Source organism: Orycteropus afer, unplaced genomic scaffold, assembly GCF_000298275.1.
Source record: "Orycteropus afer afer isolate SDZICR_OR568_19922 unplaced genomic scaffold, OryAfe1.0 scaffold00433, whole genome shotgun sequence".
Taxonomy (NCBI): Eukaryota; Metazoa; Chordata; class Mammalia; order Tubulidentata; family Orycteropodidae; genus Orycteropus; species Orycteropus afer.
This window is the reverse complement of record NW_006922020.1, coordinates 850,821-869,408: the sequence shown is the minus strand read 5'-3', so window position 1 is coordinate 869,408 and position 18,588 is coordinate 850,821. Positions and strand designations below refer to the sequence as shown.

Here is an 18,588-nt window from a genome sequence, read left to right as displayed (position 1 = left end):
TTATTTCTTTTTCAGCAATCTCTTTGCTGGTGTAGAGGAATCCAACTGATTTTTGGATGTCGATCTTATATCCTGCGACGTTGCTAAATCTCTCAATTAGTTCCAGTAGGTTTTTGACTGAATCTCTTGGGTTTTCTAGGTAAGGCATGGTTTTTTAAGGTAAGTGGAAGCAACAATTATTCAAGTCACATTTATTAAGCTGTGTTTTGCTTTTAGAAACTAGGAATACAGAGTTCAAATAAGACAAAGACCCTGCCCTTAAGCAACTGAATGACGAAATAGGAACAGCTGAAAACAGACGCATTACTGGTACTTTTAAGTAAACGCTTCTGAACTAGGAAAGTTTGTCCTATGGACCTCACACAGATCTTCTTCAAGGAGCATTCAGTATAATTAGGCTATAGTTACCTTCATATTCATCCAGGAATGTTTTAAAGTAACCCAATTCATGACAGGCTGTTGATCCATCTGAAGTTGCTTAGTATTGTACTGAAATCACAGAATTCAGAGAGAAACAGGGAACTTCTGCTACATAAACATAACCCAAATTCTGCACTGAATTCATGGGCAGAAAGAACACAGAATTCTAGAATGAGAAAGAGCCAAGATAAATCAGCTACTCTAAACCCCTCATTTTACAGACAAGACAACTAAGGTACAGCGACTTTTCCAAGGTGACACAGCCCATTCGTGGTTCAGGGGCAGACTAAAATTAGACTAGAATTCTTAATGTGTTCTAGTATTGTCCTTTCTCTTACCATCCTCAAATATCCTAGACAAAAAAAAAAAAAAAAAAAAAAGGTTCCTTTGACAATCTTGCTTGAGGCCTTTTAACTGAAGGTTAAAAAAACAAGGAGACATTATCTTCATTGACCATGCAAAAGTAATCTGTTGGTAACTTTAAAGAGCTAGCAGTTTTCAAGTAGGTTTATGAAAATTATTTACATATATGCGCTGTTCAATCAAGTACTTAGAGAGTACATTCACCAGTATTTGATTATAAAACACCTAGCTCTGATTCAACATTGTATTTTTGTCTAAAATGCAAACAAACAAGAGCTTCTTAATTATACTGGTTAGCTCTCAAGGGCTAGGCTCCATAGGAAGTACATAAAAGTTCTAAGCAATAAGGAAGAGCAACAGGAACCCCATCTGTCCACAGACTCCTTGGCTCTGATGCTCATACCCTTCCTACAAACAATCCAGCTAAGTGAAGTGTGGCCTGGTCAAAGAGTACTGGAGTCAGAAAGGCCTAGGTTCAAATCTCAGTCCAGCCATTCACTAAGTAAACTTAGACATTTATTTAACTGTTCTCTTGCCTTAGTTATAAAAATCAAGACAATACTGACCTCAGTTTTGTTGAGAAATAAATCAGATAATGTATAGAAAGTACCCAGCACACAGAATTAATGGCAGCTATTGTTAAGAAGAATAGATCAAAACAAAATCCCAAGAAGCAGACAGATGAATAAATCACTCAAGGTAGAGACTGGCTGGTCTTCCTGTAGTCTGACAGAATCGTTGAAGGGTTTTAAGTATGACCATGAAGAGGTGATTTGCAAACAGAGAGGGGAAATTTACCAAATCCAGGCCAAGCTGAAAAATATTTTGCTGAGAAAGAAGGATATATTTCCTAGGCACATAAAAGTCAGCAGAACCCCAGATCTCCAAGGGCTTACTTCCAGGTCTCATTTCAATGGCTGCCAATTAGATGCTAAATTTAGAGGGGTTCCCTGTCCTCTTCTTACTCTGGAATGGCGACCTTCAGCAGGAACCAGGCTCCTTATGTAACATAGCCACTACGGTCTTGGGACTAATTGGTGAGGTGGACTATGAAATCTGGTCAGCCTCCTGGAGGTAGGGAGAAGCAAGCTTTCCCCAGACCAAAGCCACACTTACACATGTAAAGTTTAAAGAACAGTGGGAAGAATAAGAGGGGAGAGAGGACACTGAAAATCACAAAGGGCCACATGTTAGAAACAAACTGCTCTTGTCAAGAAAAGAGCTTATGCAAATATAACTTAAAAGCTTAATTCTTCACTGAAAATTATATAAAAATACTTAGCAAGGTTCTTACTCTGTCAGAATGCAAGACACCTTGGTTTGTGCATCTGTTTCTTAAGGTCTTCTTTAATAACATGGCAATGGAAAATCCCTTCAATTTCTTCTTCAAGGCTTAGACCTTTTTTCACATAAAATACCTTAGCACTCGTCCATTTTTCCTGGCACTAAATTTGTCAGGGGGAAAAAAAAGGACTCTGGAATCTTCAGGTATGTCAGTACTGCTTACAAATAGATAGTGTGGGACAGAATGAAAGTGAATCTAGTTTATGGCAATATTGTTGTTAGGTGCTGTCAAGTCAGCTTCAACTCATAGCGATGCTATGTACAACAGAACGAAACACTGCACAGTTCTGCACCAGCCTCACAATCCTTGCTATACCTGAGCCCATCACTGCAGCCACTGCGTCAACCCATCTTATTGAGGGCCTTCCCCTTTTTCATTGACCCTCCACTTTACCTAGCATGATATCCTTCTCCAGGGAATGGTCCCTTCTGACAACATGACCAAAGTAGGTCAGATGAAGTCTGGCTATTCTCACTTCCAAGGAGTATTCTGGCTGTATTTCTCCCAGGACAAATTTGTTAGTTCTCTTGGTAGTCCATGGCACTTTCAGTATTCTTCCCTAGCACAACTCAAGAGCATCAACTCTTTTTCAGTTTTCCTTATTCATTGTCCAGCTCTCACATGCACATGAGGTAACTGAAAATACCATGGCTTGGGTTAGTTGCACCCTAGTCTTCAAAGACATTTTTGCTCTTCAGCACTTTAAATAGGTCTTTTGCAGCAGATTTGCCCAGTGCAATATGTCGTCTGATGTCTTGACCGCTGCTTCCACTGGTGCTGATTGTGGAAACAAGTAATATAAAATCCTTGACTACTTCAATCTTTTCTCCATGGAGTTGTCAAGTTGTCAAGGATGGTAGCATTGGAGCCCCTAATAGGGGAAAACCCTGGAACATGTTGAAGGCCTTGGCTAGCTCAGGAAAGGGTTCCCATTGGGAGAATGATACTTGTTTTGGTAGGGAAATCACTGTTGTTTGTTGCTGTTGTTAGGTGCCATCGAGTTGTTTCCGACTCATAGTGACTCCATGCACAGCAGAACGAAACACTGCCCAATCCTGTGCCAGCTCCATGAGCCCTGCTATACTTGAGCCCATCATCGCAGCCACCGTGTCAATACATCTTGTTGAAGGCCTCCCCCTCTTTCGTTGACCCTCCACCCTACCAAGCATGGAATCCTTCTCCATGGAATGGTCCCTTCTGACAACATGACCAAAACAGATGAGACGAAGTCTGGCCATTTTCGTTTCCAAGGAGCATTTCAGGTGCACGTCCTCCAGGACAGATCTGTTAGTTCTTTTAGCAGTCCATGGTACTTTCAGCATTCTTCACCACCACCACAACTCAAAAGCATCAACTCTTCTTCGGTCTTCCTTATTCATTGTTCAGCTCTAACATGCACACGAGGCGATTGGAAATATCATAGCTTGTGTCAGGCACACCTTAGTCCTCAAGGAGACATCCTTGCTCCTCAGCACTTGAAACAGTTCCATTGTGATTGACTTTCCCAATGCTACACGTCATCTAATGTCCTGACTGCTGCTTCCATTGGCATCGATTATAGAACCAAGCAATGTGAATTCTTTGACAACCTCAATCTTCTCTCCATTTATTGTGATGCTGCTCATTGGTTCAGTTGTGAGGATTTTTGTTTTCTTTATATTGAGTCATAATCCATACTGCAGACTGTATTCTTCAAATAGTTGAAGAATACAACTGTACCTATTTAAAGTGCTTCAACAAACGGATGCCCTATTGGAGGCACTCACTCGGTTATGCCAAGAGATTTGGAAGACAGCTACCTGGCCAGCTGAGTTAGTGGAAATCACTAAGGGGAGAAATAAGAAGTTAAACTAAAAAGGATCAAGACATTTCCTAATGGTAGCTAAACCCAGGATTTGCCATCAGAGAGATTCATCATTCATACCATGTCATATTTGTAGCCTATCAGCCCTGGCACCCGGACATCCCTGTTCGACCTCTGAATCCCTCCCCAGGAAGGGTCACCACAGACAAACCACATACAACAGCATTTTGACAGAATTCTCTCCCTATAGTTGTAGTTCATCACATAATGCCTTAATCAATTTAAATTCACATTTAAGAAAGCCTCATAGTCTCTTAATTCAGCTCAGGATTGGAAAACACCTAACTCACAAGTTTCCATGCCCTTCACTTTGCAATCACAGCACTCAGATCCATCTCTGAGTCATCCTCAACACAGGTTAATCATAACCAATAGTTGAGCTGATATGTACAATAACACCTGACATCTTTGAGCTAGGAAGTCATTCATGTTATACTCAATAAGTGCCTAGAATGTGCCCAGGTTTCAAAGATGAACAAGACCCAGTCCCTGACCTCTAGGAGCAAATAATTTGGTAGGGTTGCCCCACTGTTTGTCTGACTATAGGATGTAATAAATGTTAACAAACCTTAACAGAGTGAATACAGCACAAAAAAGAGCAATTAATTCTGTCTGAGAGGTAGTAGGGAGAGAAGATCATGTAAAGTTCATAGACGAAACACTGAGGTGGTTACTAGAGATACATAGCAGCTGGAACAACAGAGAAGAGGAGATATGAGAGAAGGCCTGGAGGTGAGAACATACAAGTGAGCTGGACAGGAAAAGTCCCACATAAATGATGCACTGTGATGATGGTGGGGAGGTGAGAGTTCAATATGTATTTGAATGGAGTTGGCAGGAGACAAATCTGGTAAGGTAAACTTAGTACCAGATTACGAGTCTCAATTTTAGTTTGGTGGCAAAAAGACTTCAACAAAAACAAAGAAATTTTTTACCCTCCAGGTCTAAAACATATCAAAGGAGGAAAGAAATGACATGTTTGTCAGACATGATCTTTAGTCCCTTCATTCTGCATCTCTGAGTTCAGCTATAACTACGTCTGCTCTAGTTCAGTATCTGCACTTCATGTATTAAACATGAGAAGATACCTGCACAGTTACAGCACTCTTTACCTCATACCCAGTAATCCTTACCTGTCAGCTGAGCCAGCTGCTATTTTGCTTCCATCAGGTGACCAAGAACATCTCAGAAGATTCTGTAATGAGTAAGCAGGAATTCATTGAGTATAGCAATGTACAAAGTCTTCTTTACTAGATTACAGAATCTCTGAGAGACTTTAAATTTCTCAGAGTTTTAATTATTCCTAGAAAGATGATCAGCAGACATCTTACATTTTGTGGCCTAAAACAGCATACTTTGTTTTTTCACACCATATAAAAACTATCTGTAGAAAATGCTTAATATACAGTTAATTAGAGTAGACCTGGCAACAAAGTTTTGTTCTGCTCACAAATGGAGGCTCTCTTTGTTCCACATATGTTGATCCTCATTAATTTTTTTTTCCTGTTTATCTTGAAGGAGACTAAAAATAAAATCAAGCCCAACAAAAAAATAAGACTTGATTTATAAAGTGAAATGGAATCTCAAATGAAAAACAAAAATCTCTACAACAGAGACTTACAGTAGGGAGAAAGCTGTTTTCAATAGAGCTGACTTTGAAATTTGAAGATTTAGAAAAAATCTGCCTTTCAGAACTAGGGTCGTGGTGCTTATTTAGGGGAGGGATGCAGTCTCAGGATTCTAACAGCTGGTCATGGCAGAATAAGGGAGACCATCTGGGTAAGAGCCATGGGACTCATGTGGCACACTGGTTTAAGAGGGTCAACATTTCCAAGGAATTAAAAGGACTAGAGTGTCCTGTTGAGAGCAGACTAAAGTCAGAGTCCTCAGTTTGAAGGTTGGTCCCAGCATTGATTGTCTTCTTCCCTATGTATCTATTAGTTTTTGGCAAAAACAGTTTTGATGAAGTGTTACTGGAATACAGCCTCTTCTTAGCAAAGCTACTACTCTCTATTCTTAGCACCACTTTGTTTGGCATGCAGAACTCACCTTTTCAAAATTGTGCACATTTCCTTGAAATATCTTCACACATCTCTCTTTGGGGGCAAACGGCCGGACATCCCAGACTCGCACTGTGAAAAAAATCCAAACCAACCAACCACCCACCAGAACAGTTATCAGCCAGAGGCCTCCAGAGAACCCACCTAAACCTAGTATCATGTCAATGATAGATACTGTTTGGCACATGAGACACTTGCTACCAGGTAAGGTTCTTTTCCTTTTTCTAGTGGGAATGAAATGCATCCAAGTCCCATTAATAGGGGCTAAGGCACAGAAGGACATGGGGGGAGCAGGAGGGGAAAAGTCAAGCATATTGCTGGGGATTTGCAGTGGGAAAAAGTTGACTGTGACACTAATCATTGCAAAACATTTTGCAATGATTGTTCTGCCAATTCAGTAACATCCAGCAAAGCTTCAATATGACAATCTAAATACCACTGACTACTGTGACTGTAAATCTATAAAAACCAAACTTAGTAGTGACCTTTCCTAATTTTGCACTTGACAGTCTACATTTGAACAAAGTCAAATATATCAAAAGAACACTGGTTCTAGGTCTGCTGTATATATGGGTGACCTTGGTTAAATAGTGATGTTCCTTGTGTCTTGATTTCCTCCTCTCTAAAATGGGAACACCACTTGCTCTCATTTTTCTTTTTAAAATACATGAGTATTTTAAGGCTCAAATGAGATGTATATGAAAGGGTTCTAAAAGGTTGAGGCAATAAACAAAAATAAAGAATTTATCATCTTGTTACATAACTATAGAAAGACACTGAGGAAGAAATGACACTTCTGAATTATGGTGTTGGTGAAGAATATGGAATAGCAGACTGCCAGGAAGATTGAACAAATCTGCCTTGGAAGACAGCCAGAACGCTCCTCAGAAGCAAGGATGGTGAGACTCCATCTCATATACTGTGTACATGTTGTCAGGAGGGAGCCATCTCTCAAGGAGGAAATCAAGCTTGGTAAAGTAGAGGGTCAGTGAAAAAGAGGAAGACCCTCAATGAGATGGACTAACACAGTGCCTGCAATGCAGGGCTCAAGCGTGGCAATGATTGTAAGGACAGCTTAGGACTGGACAGTGTTTTGTTCTGTTGCACATGGGGTTACAACAAGTCCAAATCAATGACAGCACCTAACAACAGTAACATAACAAGAAATTCTTCTTCTAATATTTTAATAAGCATTTCTGGAATCTTGTATTTCCTTACTGTGAACGATGCTAGGATCGGTCAATGGCAAATCCATCAAAATCAGGATATATGTGTAAGGACCCACTGTTAGCAGCAGGTATAGCTGTTGTAACTGAAATTATACCATACCATGAAATTTGAGTAATATTTTATTTGAGGATAAAAAAACTACATCAACCATTAGAGCCAGACAGGCATAAAAAGGCAAAGCCACGTATGAAAGTTTGCTATTGAGCTGAAAATACAGTAAGAAGGTAAGGACATTCATTTACTCAACAAGTATTTATTGAGCACCCATTGAATTCCAGACACCGTTTTTATGTTACATCAGGGAAATGCATTTTAGCTCCCAACAATCGTATGAAATTGTATACCTGGGCGTTTCCAGATGTCCCCAATATTAAGTATATATTCTGACAAGTCACCTTCTTTTTTTGCTATAGTGGACCCACCCTCCCATCCTACAACTCAAAAACCAACACAGCCCAAAGTGTGTATGTGTGTATGTAAACCTAGAATGTAGAGATGTTTTATTGAGGACCTCTTGTCACACCAATGTTTCTGGAGTGAAGACATACTGGCAGAATAGTCTCAACTGAGACATCAAAAGGACTAATGATCACCCAAGCTAGGTGTTCTCTGAAAATGCTCACAAATTGCACTGGATGGTGTTTCTAGATTAATTTTTCTTGATAAACTGATCACTAAATTTCTGGTATTCTGTGAATCCATTGCCTGCCAGAGCTGAAAGGGGCCTTAAAAGATAAATAAAGTCCAGTTGTCTTATCAGTATAAAAACTGATGCCCTGAGAAAATAAATGCTGTACGCAAAGTTGCTCAAGGACTAGCTGGCAGATCTGGGTCTAGAATCTTGACTTCCTGACTACCTAGTCTAAAGCTTTTCCCATTTTACAATGCGTTCTTTTAACAGCCCAGATGGAAACCTGGGCGCTGTCCTTGACTCTTTCCTTATACCTTTTCATTTACCCTGTCACACATTTCTACCACCTGATGCTCATTTTCTTTAGGGTTGATACTGACTGGATACTGGGAGAACATTTCCATCCAAAGTTACCTGTATTGTCCATTGCATTAGACAAGAGATAAGAGCCTTCAGAACTTAAACTCAGGCCGGTCACTGAATCTGCATGGCCTCTCATAGTATAGGTTAACTTGTTTTGGCGCAGGTCCCAGACCTGCAAATACAAAAACATGCCCCCAGAAATCAAATAGAGAACAGCAGTGGAAAAGAGTTACTCAATAGTCAATTGCCTGGAGAAACTGACATCCCTTCTTAATCTGGCCCTGGGCCAATTATCACTTTATTACAAAATATACGATTTCTGTCAAAGAGGAAAAAACCTTTGCCTTTCTAAATAGGCAGCCAAAAGTTTCTATGTTTGCCTAGATATTCTAATGAAGGTCAAATATTAAGATAAAGATTAATTTAAAAATGACAAAATTAACAGGTTATTTTCAAATCATAACAAAATATATTAAGCATTAAAGAGAAAACCAAGAAGGATTTGAAACACTTAAGCTATGATTGTTAGTCACTAAAAATAAATTAGAACTAACCTAAAAATAAGCAAATATGTCATTTGACAAAGGCATTAAGATTACATGTAAAATGTGTATACACAGACAAAAACTGCAAGGCAACATACAAAAATAGATGCTTACAATTTTTCTTTTAATGTATGTATAGAGAAGCATATCCATTAAAAGAAAAATAATTATTTTAAGATTCACTGTTGCCTGGGTATCAAAGGTAAGATGAAGAGCTCAGCTGGAATTAACCTATATGGCCAGCAGAGAAAATAAATGGTTTACCAAGTGTTCTGGTTACCTAGTGCCACTCTGACAAGAATATATGACAAATGGGATGGCCTTAACAAATAGGAGTTTGTTATAGTTTGGAGGCATTAAGTTCAAGTTCAAAGTGCCAGACCCTAGAGGCTGGTTAAAGCCCTCAACCTTGGGCTTCAGCTCTGCCTCCTGCTCTTGGCCCACTGAAGCTACAGGCTTTTCTTCACTCAGACAGCTACTGCCTGTTGAGACTGACAAGCCCAAGGTTGACAAGTAAAAAGGCATAGTCCTGATGTTACCAAACCACCCGTCTGGCCATTAATTCAAGTCCACTGAAAGTCACAAGGTCGGCAGAGCATGGCAGGCTGCTGAACAACAACACGGCTACATGCAGGGTTCAAGCCAGCCATAAGCTAGAGACTGTTCCCCAAGGCTTCTCCTTGTGTACAGGAAACAGACTCATTCCACCATGGAGGTGATTATCAGTCTCATCATGGGGAATACGACATCTAGCTGCCCAGCCACTCAGCCAGGCCCAGCCAGGTTGACACACAAACTTAACTATCACAGTATGGCTCATAAACACGCTACAACACTATGAGTTCTCATGTAGGAGACAGTGTGGAAGAGCAGAAATTGTACAGCCTTGATGGCAGACTGAACTGGTCTCTGCCACTTGGAGCTGTGGTGTCAGTGGGCTACTCAAACTTTCTGTGTCCGTTTCCTGGTCTGGAAGGTGAGGATAATACTATTTACTTGTTAGGCCTATTGTGAAGATTACAAATAGAATACTTAGCATATGCTTGGCATCTAGCAGCCCCTGAACAATTGGTAGCTATTATTAAACAGCTCCTAAAAATAACTTTGCAGACCAAATATAAAAATGTTTATATAATCTATTAAGCAAAAAGGAATATAAAAAGTATTAATATTCATATTTATATAGACAGAAGTATGTAAAACAAAAAACATAGTTCAAAGAAATGGTCTGGAATGTCATATGAAAAAGAACAGCAATTTTGTTAGAAGTGTTGCTAGTATACAAAACTTTCCCAAAATTTTATTTAATATTGCCATGTAGTTTGGAATTTTTTTTTTTCTGTTCCTTTAAGCAGGGCACTTTCCCTCTCCAGAAAGGAATTAGGTGTTGTATGTCAAAGCAATACATAAGACAGACAACTCCGCTTCCCCTGTCAATAAGTCATTCATGTGTGGAGCACAACACACTTTATATACGAGAATTTTTGCGTCAGGATGTTTGCTGCCTCAGTAATCAGGAAAGCCTGAAATGGCTGACATTTTGTTCAAGCTGTTGTTTTTCCTCTTCACAGGAGGCATTGTTGAAATCTTCAGCTTTGCAACAACTATGAGAGAATGCAATTTGCCGTCTCCCACGGTAAATTGTGCAGGGCCAGAACTATCTGGGATTTGCCACAGAAAGAGTGAGTAAAATTGAAATAAAGGATTTTGCAAATGTCCTAATCAACTCTTCAATGAACATCTGGGCAGGCACTGTTAGAGATGAAAACAGTCATAGTCTCTGTTTTCAACGAGCTTTCGGTCTAGTAAGGAAAACAAATGTACACAAGCGATGAGAGGCCAGGACAAGGTAAGTAGTAGATGGTGGCAGGATTAACTCTTGTGGAACAGGGAGAAGTGAGATAGTGAAAATTTCACAGAGAATGAAGCACATGAGCAGGGTCTGGAAGAAGGAAGAGCTATGTTTTATTTAGACAAAGTGAAGTTTGCTGGATTGTAGAGAATGTGGCATGGAGTGACAGTAGGTGATGCTTTAGAGGCAGGCAGGCAGAGGATAGCTTATGAAAGATTCTGAATGCCTAGCTAAAAAGCAAAGGAGCGCTAGTGGCACAGTGCCTAAGGCATGTGAGTGCTAACCAGAAGGTCGGCAGTTCAAGCCCACTAGGTGCTCTGCAGAAGGAAGATGGGGCAACCTACTTCCTTAAAAATTTACCACCTCAGAAACCCAGTGGTGGTCTCTATGATTTGGAAACAACTCAATGGCAGTGAGTTAAAGTTAAAAACCTAAAAAGTTTAGAGTTTAACCTCACTAAGGAGCTGCAGAAGGGTTTAAAGTAGGAGAACGAATTGGTCAGATCTGCATTCTAGAAAGATCCTCCTGGCCTGAATAGTTGAACGGATAAGACCAGAGGCTGGGAAATCACTGAGGAGATCTATTCTATTGTCTTACCTACTATTTAAAAAACAAAACCACAAAATGAACAAAAACCCCCTTAAACTTCCATGCTGACTAGAGCTCAGGATAACACAAAATACCAAGGCCCTGCCAGCTACACCTTCGAAGCCATCAAGCAGTTGTATATTTTCTTCTTGTTTTCATTTTCCTCTAACTCTCCAATCCTGCCCCCAGTAAGAAAGTTCCAAGAAGATGACAGAACAGTCTATTTGCTTACAAACACACATTTTGTTCACTTAATACTTTAAAAGGGGTTCTGTTCTCTGTCTGGTGCCCGTTTCTCAGAACAGACAGTGCTGAGATAGACTGAGAAGCAAACAAACAACAGGCTCCTTTAGGAGCACCTATTTAAGTGGTACGACAGTGCAGTTATTTCTCAAGCAAGTGCTCAAGACTAGTAAGCCCCTAAGTGCCTAAAAGGTACTTATTAATTGACTAGAGGGAACATGACAAAGTGAAAAGAATTTTGGCCCCTCTGAATATAAAGTTTGATCTGGGCTCCAAAACTGACCAAATGTTTGACTCTCTGACGCTGGCCAAATCACTTAACCTGTTAGGGCCTCATTTTGATCATATATAATATAAAGGATGGAGTGGATGATGTCTAAGGTCTTTTTCAAGTTAAAATTCCTTGAGTCTATTTTTGATTGAAAAGGAATCTCTCCTTTGCATTTTAAAAGAAATTTATGAGGGCCTGAAACACTTACCACTTCTTTTGGGTCTAGCGCTACTATTAAGGCACTAAGCATGTAGGAACAGAATGTTAGATAGGGAGAAGATGGAAATTCTAATATGCTCTCACATCTTCCTAGTACGATTATACACCAGGAACACGAAGTCAAATAACTATAGCAACCTGATTTCAAATACTAAACCAAAACCAAACCCACTGGTATCGAGTTGATTCCAACTCATAGCAACCCTATAGGACAGAGTAGCACTGCCTCACAGGGTTTCCAAGGCTGTAAATCTTTACGGAAGCAGACTGTTTCATCTTTCTCCTGCAGAGTGGCTGATAGGTTTGAACCACCAACCCTCTGGTTAGCAGCCAATGCTTTAACCACAGTGCTACTACAGCCCCTTGATTTCAAATACAGTATTGATTAATTCCATATCTAAAATATCAAAAGTTTGTAAATTAATTTTCATCTGGAAACCTATTATAAGAAAATAAATATGGAAAAAGTTCCCTGAACAGAAATATTCATAGCAGCATAATCTGAAACTGCCTACATGACCAGTGACATGGCCAGTGACATGACCTACATGACCAGTGACAGTGACCTACTTACTACTGCCTTTGTTCTCCAGAGCTGCTATAATGGAAATACAAGTGGATGGCTTTAACAAACAGGAATTTATTCTCTTCTAGTTTAGGAAGCTAGAAATTTGAATTCAGAGTGCTGCTCTAGGGAAATCCCTTCAACCTTGGGTTTCAGCTCTGCTTCTTGTTCCAGGCCCACTGGAGCTGGAGGCTTCTGACTCACAAAACCTACTGGTTGCTGAAGCTTCCAATCCAAGGCTGGCAGGTAAAATGGCACAATCCTAAGATCAGCAGGCAATACGACAGGCCACGGGTTCCAGTCCGGGAACAATCCCAAGACTGGGAGGCAATACAACAGGCCCCTGGTCCAAGTCCAAGAACTGGAGATGATGACTCGGCCAAATGCAGGATCTAAATGTGCCAGAAAGCTGGAGACCTTTTTCAAAGCTTCTTCACATGAACTAGAAGCAGGCTACACTCCAAAGGCAATTTTCCTTCAACTGATTAGGTGCTCACAGCAGACTCCACCGTGGAGGGGATTGCAGTCTCATCATGGGGAATAACGACATCTAGCTGCCAAGCCACTCAGAATCATGGCCCAGCCAAGTTGACACACATCCTTAACTACCACACCAACTAAATGACTGAACATTCTAACCATGACAATGAATGCGGCTGACATACAGACAAACACTGAACATCTACTATGTGTCTGCCACAATGCCAGGAATATTTTATCTTTTATCTCATTTAATCTAATAATTCTATGAAGTAGGCTGATTATTTGCTTTTAGAGATAAACAGAGACTCAGAGAGGTTAAATACTTTTCTTAAGGACACACAGCTAGCAATTAAGTGACAGAATCAGAAAAATGACTGTTAACTATAGTGCTAAGAAAAAAGTAAGAGTGATGTACTAAAGAGCAATTAGAACAAGGGCTTAGGAAATCCTCTCTGAAGAGGAGACATAAGTGAGCTAAGTGAGACAACCACAGAAGTATCTGGTGTAGGGGGATTCCAGACAAAGGAACTAGCTACATGATACTAAAAATAATAATAAAAGATTTTATCTAAAATGTGATTATTAATATGCTTACATACAAAATACTATATACAGAAAAAAATGGAAGGTAATACATACTGAAATTTCAATAGTAATTGAACTTGGATGAGGTTATAAGTGATCTACAGAAGGCCCAGGAATACTCTAGATAAAGAACTCAGGAATAAGTCACGCTAAAAGAAGACTTTTAACTATTGTTAATAGACAAGAATATAATTCCTACACAAGTCTCTAACAATAGTGGAGATGAGGACATCCAATTCTAAAAGTTAAAAAAAAAAAAAAAAGTCTCAAAAGGTTACATATGGTATGATTATATGACATTACGGAAAAGAAAAAAACCATGAGGACAAAGAGCAAATTAGTGATTGTTAGGGGTGAGGCACGTCTGACCACGAAGAGGAATGCTATGGAATTTTGGGGGTAATAGAAATTGTTTTATACCTTGTTTGTGGTAGTTATATGGTTCTATGCAAGTGCTGAAATTCATAAAACTGTACAACATAGAAAAGTTCATTTCACTATGTACATTTAAATACTTTTGAAAAACTATAAAAATTAGCATCACTTGACACTAATCCACCTTCATGTGCATAAGAAGCCCTTTAGTGATTTTTATGTTGGTGAGTTTCTAAACTTCACTCTGGGAAATAATATACTAGCTATTGAGAAGGTCTAATTAAGTCCCTATGTGCTGATTCCATATTCTCCAAATAGTTATATGGGGGAAAGGGGAAAGGAAGATAAATTCAGTTTTGGAAATGGTAAATTTTGAGGTACTTATATGATACATAAGTGGGGGGGGGGGTCCTGAATAACTGGTTGTATAAAGGGGCTCAAGATTTGGGCTGGGAATATAGATTTGAGAGTCATCAGTACAGAGCTGGCAATTTAAGTCCTGGAAATTGATGAGGCTGTCCAGGGAAAACACATAAAGTAAGAAGTGGTTAGGAAAGAACTTTGGGTAATAGTGGCATTTAAAGAGCACAGAGAGACATTAGCTTGTAGATACATCTGAGAAGGTGCCAGAGGTGAAGAGTTATGTAGTCGCAGAACTCAGGAAAAACAGGTCAGGTCAAATGCTGGTCATGTTTTGCAGAAAGAAAAAGACTAAAATGATCTACTGGATTTAGTAACAGAGATCACTGGTGATCTGGAAGAGAACAATCTCAGTGGGAACAATGGCAATAGAGCCAGAACACCAAGGAGTGAAGGAATTGAGGATGTAATGAGAGGTTAAGGAAGAGAGTGAGTGTAGAAAAATCTTCATGGGATTTATCAGAGAGGTTGAGAATATGATTATGGAACTAAACTGTTTGGGTTTTGATTTGAGATTCTATCGCTTATTAGGGGTATAACCTCAGGTAAATTGTTGTATTTCCCTACAGCTTAGTTTATTCACCTGTAAAATGACTGCTATTGTGTGCCGCCCATTGAGTCAATTCTGACTCACAACAACCCCATGCGACAGAGCATAACTGCCTCGTAGGGTTTCCTAGGATAAAGTCTTTATGACAGTAGGTCACCAGGTCTTTTCTCCCATGGAGCCACTGGTGGTTTTGAATTGCCAACCTTTAGGTTAATAGTGGAATGCTTAATCACTGTGCCAGCAAGGCTCCTTAAAATGGCATCAGTAGTACTTAATTGAGGAGCTCTGGTGGCATAGTGCCTAAGGCATTTGACTGCTAATCAGAGGGCTCAGAGGGCTGGTGGTTCAAACCCACCAGCCCCTCCTCGGAAGGAAGATTGGGCAATCTACTTAATCTACTTCCATAGAGATACTGCCTCGGAAACCCAAGGAGGGGTTGTTATGAGTTGGGACCAACTTGATGGCAATTAGTGGTATACTTAATTCACAGGACTATTATGAAGATTAGATGAATTAATAAATGTAAGGCCTTAAGAACATTACCTAACACGTAGTAAGGGCTGTCTAAGTATTTGATGATGATGATGATGATAAAAATAACATTATCAACATTTTTTGAGAAGTTAGGATATGAAGACGCAGGGATATGAGGCTGAAGGAAGATTTTTTTTTTTTTTTTCCTCCCATTTCAGGGAAGAGACATGAGCATGAATAAATGCTGATGAGAAGAAACTACAAAAGATGAAGAAACTGAAAATAGGAGTCAGAAAAATTGATGGCATGAGGTCCCTAAGAAGGGAAGAAGTATTGAAATTTCCATTTAAAGGATTACCTTTAGGCAAAAGCAAGGACTCCTCATCCATAGTGACAAGACAAGAGGCAAGAAAAGGGAAAACAGTAGTTTCTAAGTAGGGGCAACACTGGAAGTTGAGTATTTACCTACGTTTACCATTCTCTTGATGAAGCAGAAGTTGAGTCCAAAGTCTTTGAGATCCTTAAGGAAGCCAGTAAGTAAAAACAGACACAAATTGTGTAACTCCAAAATAATATCTCACATTTACTGGCATATGTTAAGTCTAGGAACTCTGCTTGGTGCTCTAATGCATTAGCTCATTTAATACCCACAACCTTAAGATGTAGATACTATTATTACTCCCACTGTTCACACTGAAAACAGAGGCGTAGTTATATACTTTAAAAACTTCCTTCTCATACTCCTAAAAAGAAAGACCATATGGAGTGATCAGGGCAGGCAATCACAAACTGATTCACTCATATCAGATGTCTCATTAGGCCAAAACAGCCTTATTTAAAAAAAAAAAATGATTTTGAATGTCTTTAGGCAGGGATTACAGTCTCTGTTTCCAGTCCCCCCACAGGGATTCACATTACCTACCTGGTCCTTGAAGCATTTATATGAGCTGCAATGCAACCTCTGATTCAGGAAGTCAATGAGGATAGGACAGAAAGAAAAGAATAGTTCTAAGTCACCATCTTTCTTTTAATATGTATTAAAAGCAAAGTTACCAATCTCAGAAGCTTGAAAAGATTATACATCTGTGAGTAGAGATAGGTGAAAGGGAATGATTAAGCATCAAACGTACCTTGATATCATTGTCTATGCCACCAGAAATAATCTGGTCACTTGTGTCATTGAAGGTCACAGCTAACACTTGGTAGGTGTTTTGAAATGTCTGGATGGCTGCTTTCTTACGGATGTCCCAAAGCTGAAACAAAAGAACAGGAGTCTATTAGTAACATCATTCTAAGATAGAACTAGACAGTATACATTAAAGAACTTTGTGGAGGTGAGCACATCACTAAAAAGATGAGGAACTTTTCTGGATATTCTGGTAACACACATGGTTAAGAAATAGCCACAATTTTGCCAACATATATAAGGTTGGTAGAACAAATCATCTCAGTTCTATTTCCAGATTTCTTTGTTAATGTTTAAATAAATAAAGTTAATCAACACGGTTTACAGTGGAAGTCCCTCTACCTGCTTAATTTGTATATTTTTATACAAGGACAAAAGGCAACAAGGATATTAGACCAGTGCTTTTCAAACTGTAGATCTTAAGTCATGAGTGGGCTACAAACTACATTTAAAAACTAAGAAAAAAAGAAAAATCCAACATTATAGAGGAAGGTATGTCAGTGAAAACGGCAGAGCAGAGAACACCAAAAAGGAGCTCCAATGTTACAAACAGTTAAGCGCTTGGCTGCTAACCAAAAAGTTGGCAGTTCAAACTTATTAGCCTCTCTGTAGAAGAAAGGACCTGGCAATCTGCTCTCGTAAAGACTACAGCCTGGGAAACCAATGGAGCAGTTCTACTGTGTCATATAGGGTCACCATGAGTCAGAATTCACTAGATAGCACACAACAATAACAACAGAACCATAGGTAGCAGAATGGACCTCATTCTCAAAGAAGTTTTGGTTGTTTGGACTTCTTGTCTGTGAATGACCAGCTCAAAAGTCTTGCCTTTATGGTGCTGTGGTGTGGTAAATTACTTAGTGTGGCTTTTCTAGCCATAAGTCTTTGTAAACTCTGAGGTGGAATTTGCCATGAGCAACTGAGGAGCTCCTGATTGCTAAAGTTGTCCACCTAGGTTATTTCTGTTGGGAGTGGCACAAAACAATGTTCTGGGAGGTTCTCACTCTCTTTCAGGTGGTTAGAATTCTGACTTTATGATTGGTTGCTTTGGCCACTTTGCCGGGCTCAAAAGGAGGCCTCCTAGAGGCAGAGGTCTCTCTCTGACTGCTGGTTGAGGAAGACGTGCTGCTGAAAGAGACAGGCACTCCAGAGAGACACTCATTGCTGAGTGAGACACCAAGGGACACGCACTGCTGGGAGAAAGACTGTGAGAGACTTGGCTGAGAGACGGTGGGCTGGGAGAGAGACTGAGCGTTTTTCCTGAATTTGAATTGTAGCCTGGTGCTTCCCTAATAAACCCCATAATCTGTCTGTGTGGCCACTGCAGTGAATTATCAAACCCAGGAAAGAGGTGGTGGGTACTTTGGGAGGAATGGTTGGTGAAAGGGCTGGAGGCAGGCAGCATGTCTGGCCTCACAGTAATAGGCCTTGGGTTACTGATGGTGATCCTGTCTTCCTCTTGTGCGGTTAGAGGAGGTCAGAAAATGTGGCCTCCTTGCCCTTTTAGCAGGTGCCTAACATAAAACTCTCCAAAGGGGGTTAGGGGAAAGGTATAGCATTTATCACACACATTTAAAGGCAAATACGTTAGCAGCTGCTGCCGAGGGCAAGGAATAACAGTTGGGGCAAACAATGGATAAACCAAAACACTTGGGAGAAAAGTTTAAGGAATGAAATGTTTTGGAAAAAAAAACTTGGAAAAGCTCACACATTTTACTAGGAATCTAGAAAGCTACACACATGTCCAGAAGAGACCTGAGAAGGCCCAAAGCTCTCGCAGCTGGCTGACCTTCAAGTGCACAAGCAGAAAGTGAAAGCTAAGGCAGTGTTGTAAACTGCCTGGCGGAGTGTTGAACATGTGTCCCAACACACACACACGCACACATGGAGATTTGTTCCAGACATTTAAGGAAATCTCTGTTGAAACATTAGTTGATCACTGTTGTTGTTAAGTGC

General features: G+C 39.9%; 1 protein-coding gene across 1 annotated transcript in view; it reads right to left on the bottom strand.

Moving 5' to 3' along the window:
* SNRNP40 (small nuclear ribonucleoprotein U5 subunit 40) overlaps nucleotides 1–18,588 on the bottom strand; it is a 59,993-nt gene that overhangs the window by 4,403 nt on the left and 37,002 nt on the right. Inside the window, exons 5-8 of the mRNA XM_007954136.2 lie at nucleotides 16,577–16,699; nucleotides 8,328–8,448; nucleotides 6,042–6,124; nucleotides 5,126–5,187 (exon numbers count right to left, since the gene is read on the bottom strand). Of these exons, the coding sequence (XP_007952327.1) occupies nucleotides 5,126–5,187; nucleotides 6,042–6,124; nucleotides 8,328–8,448; nucleotides 16,577–16,699 (389 nt within the window). The remainder of the gene's footprint in view (nucleotides 1–5,125; nucleotides 5,188–6,041; nucleotides 6,125–8,327; nucleotides 8,449–16,576; nucleotides 16,700–18,588) is intronic.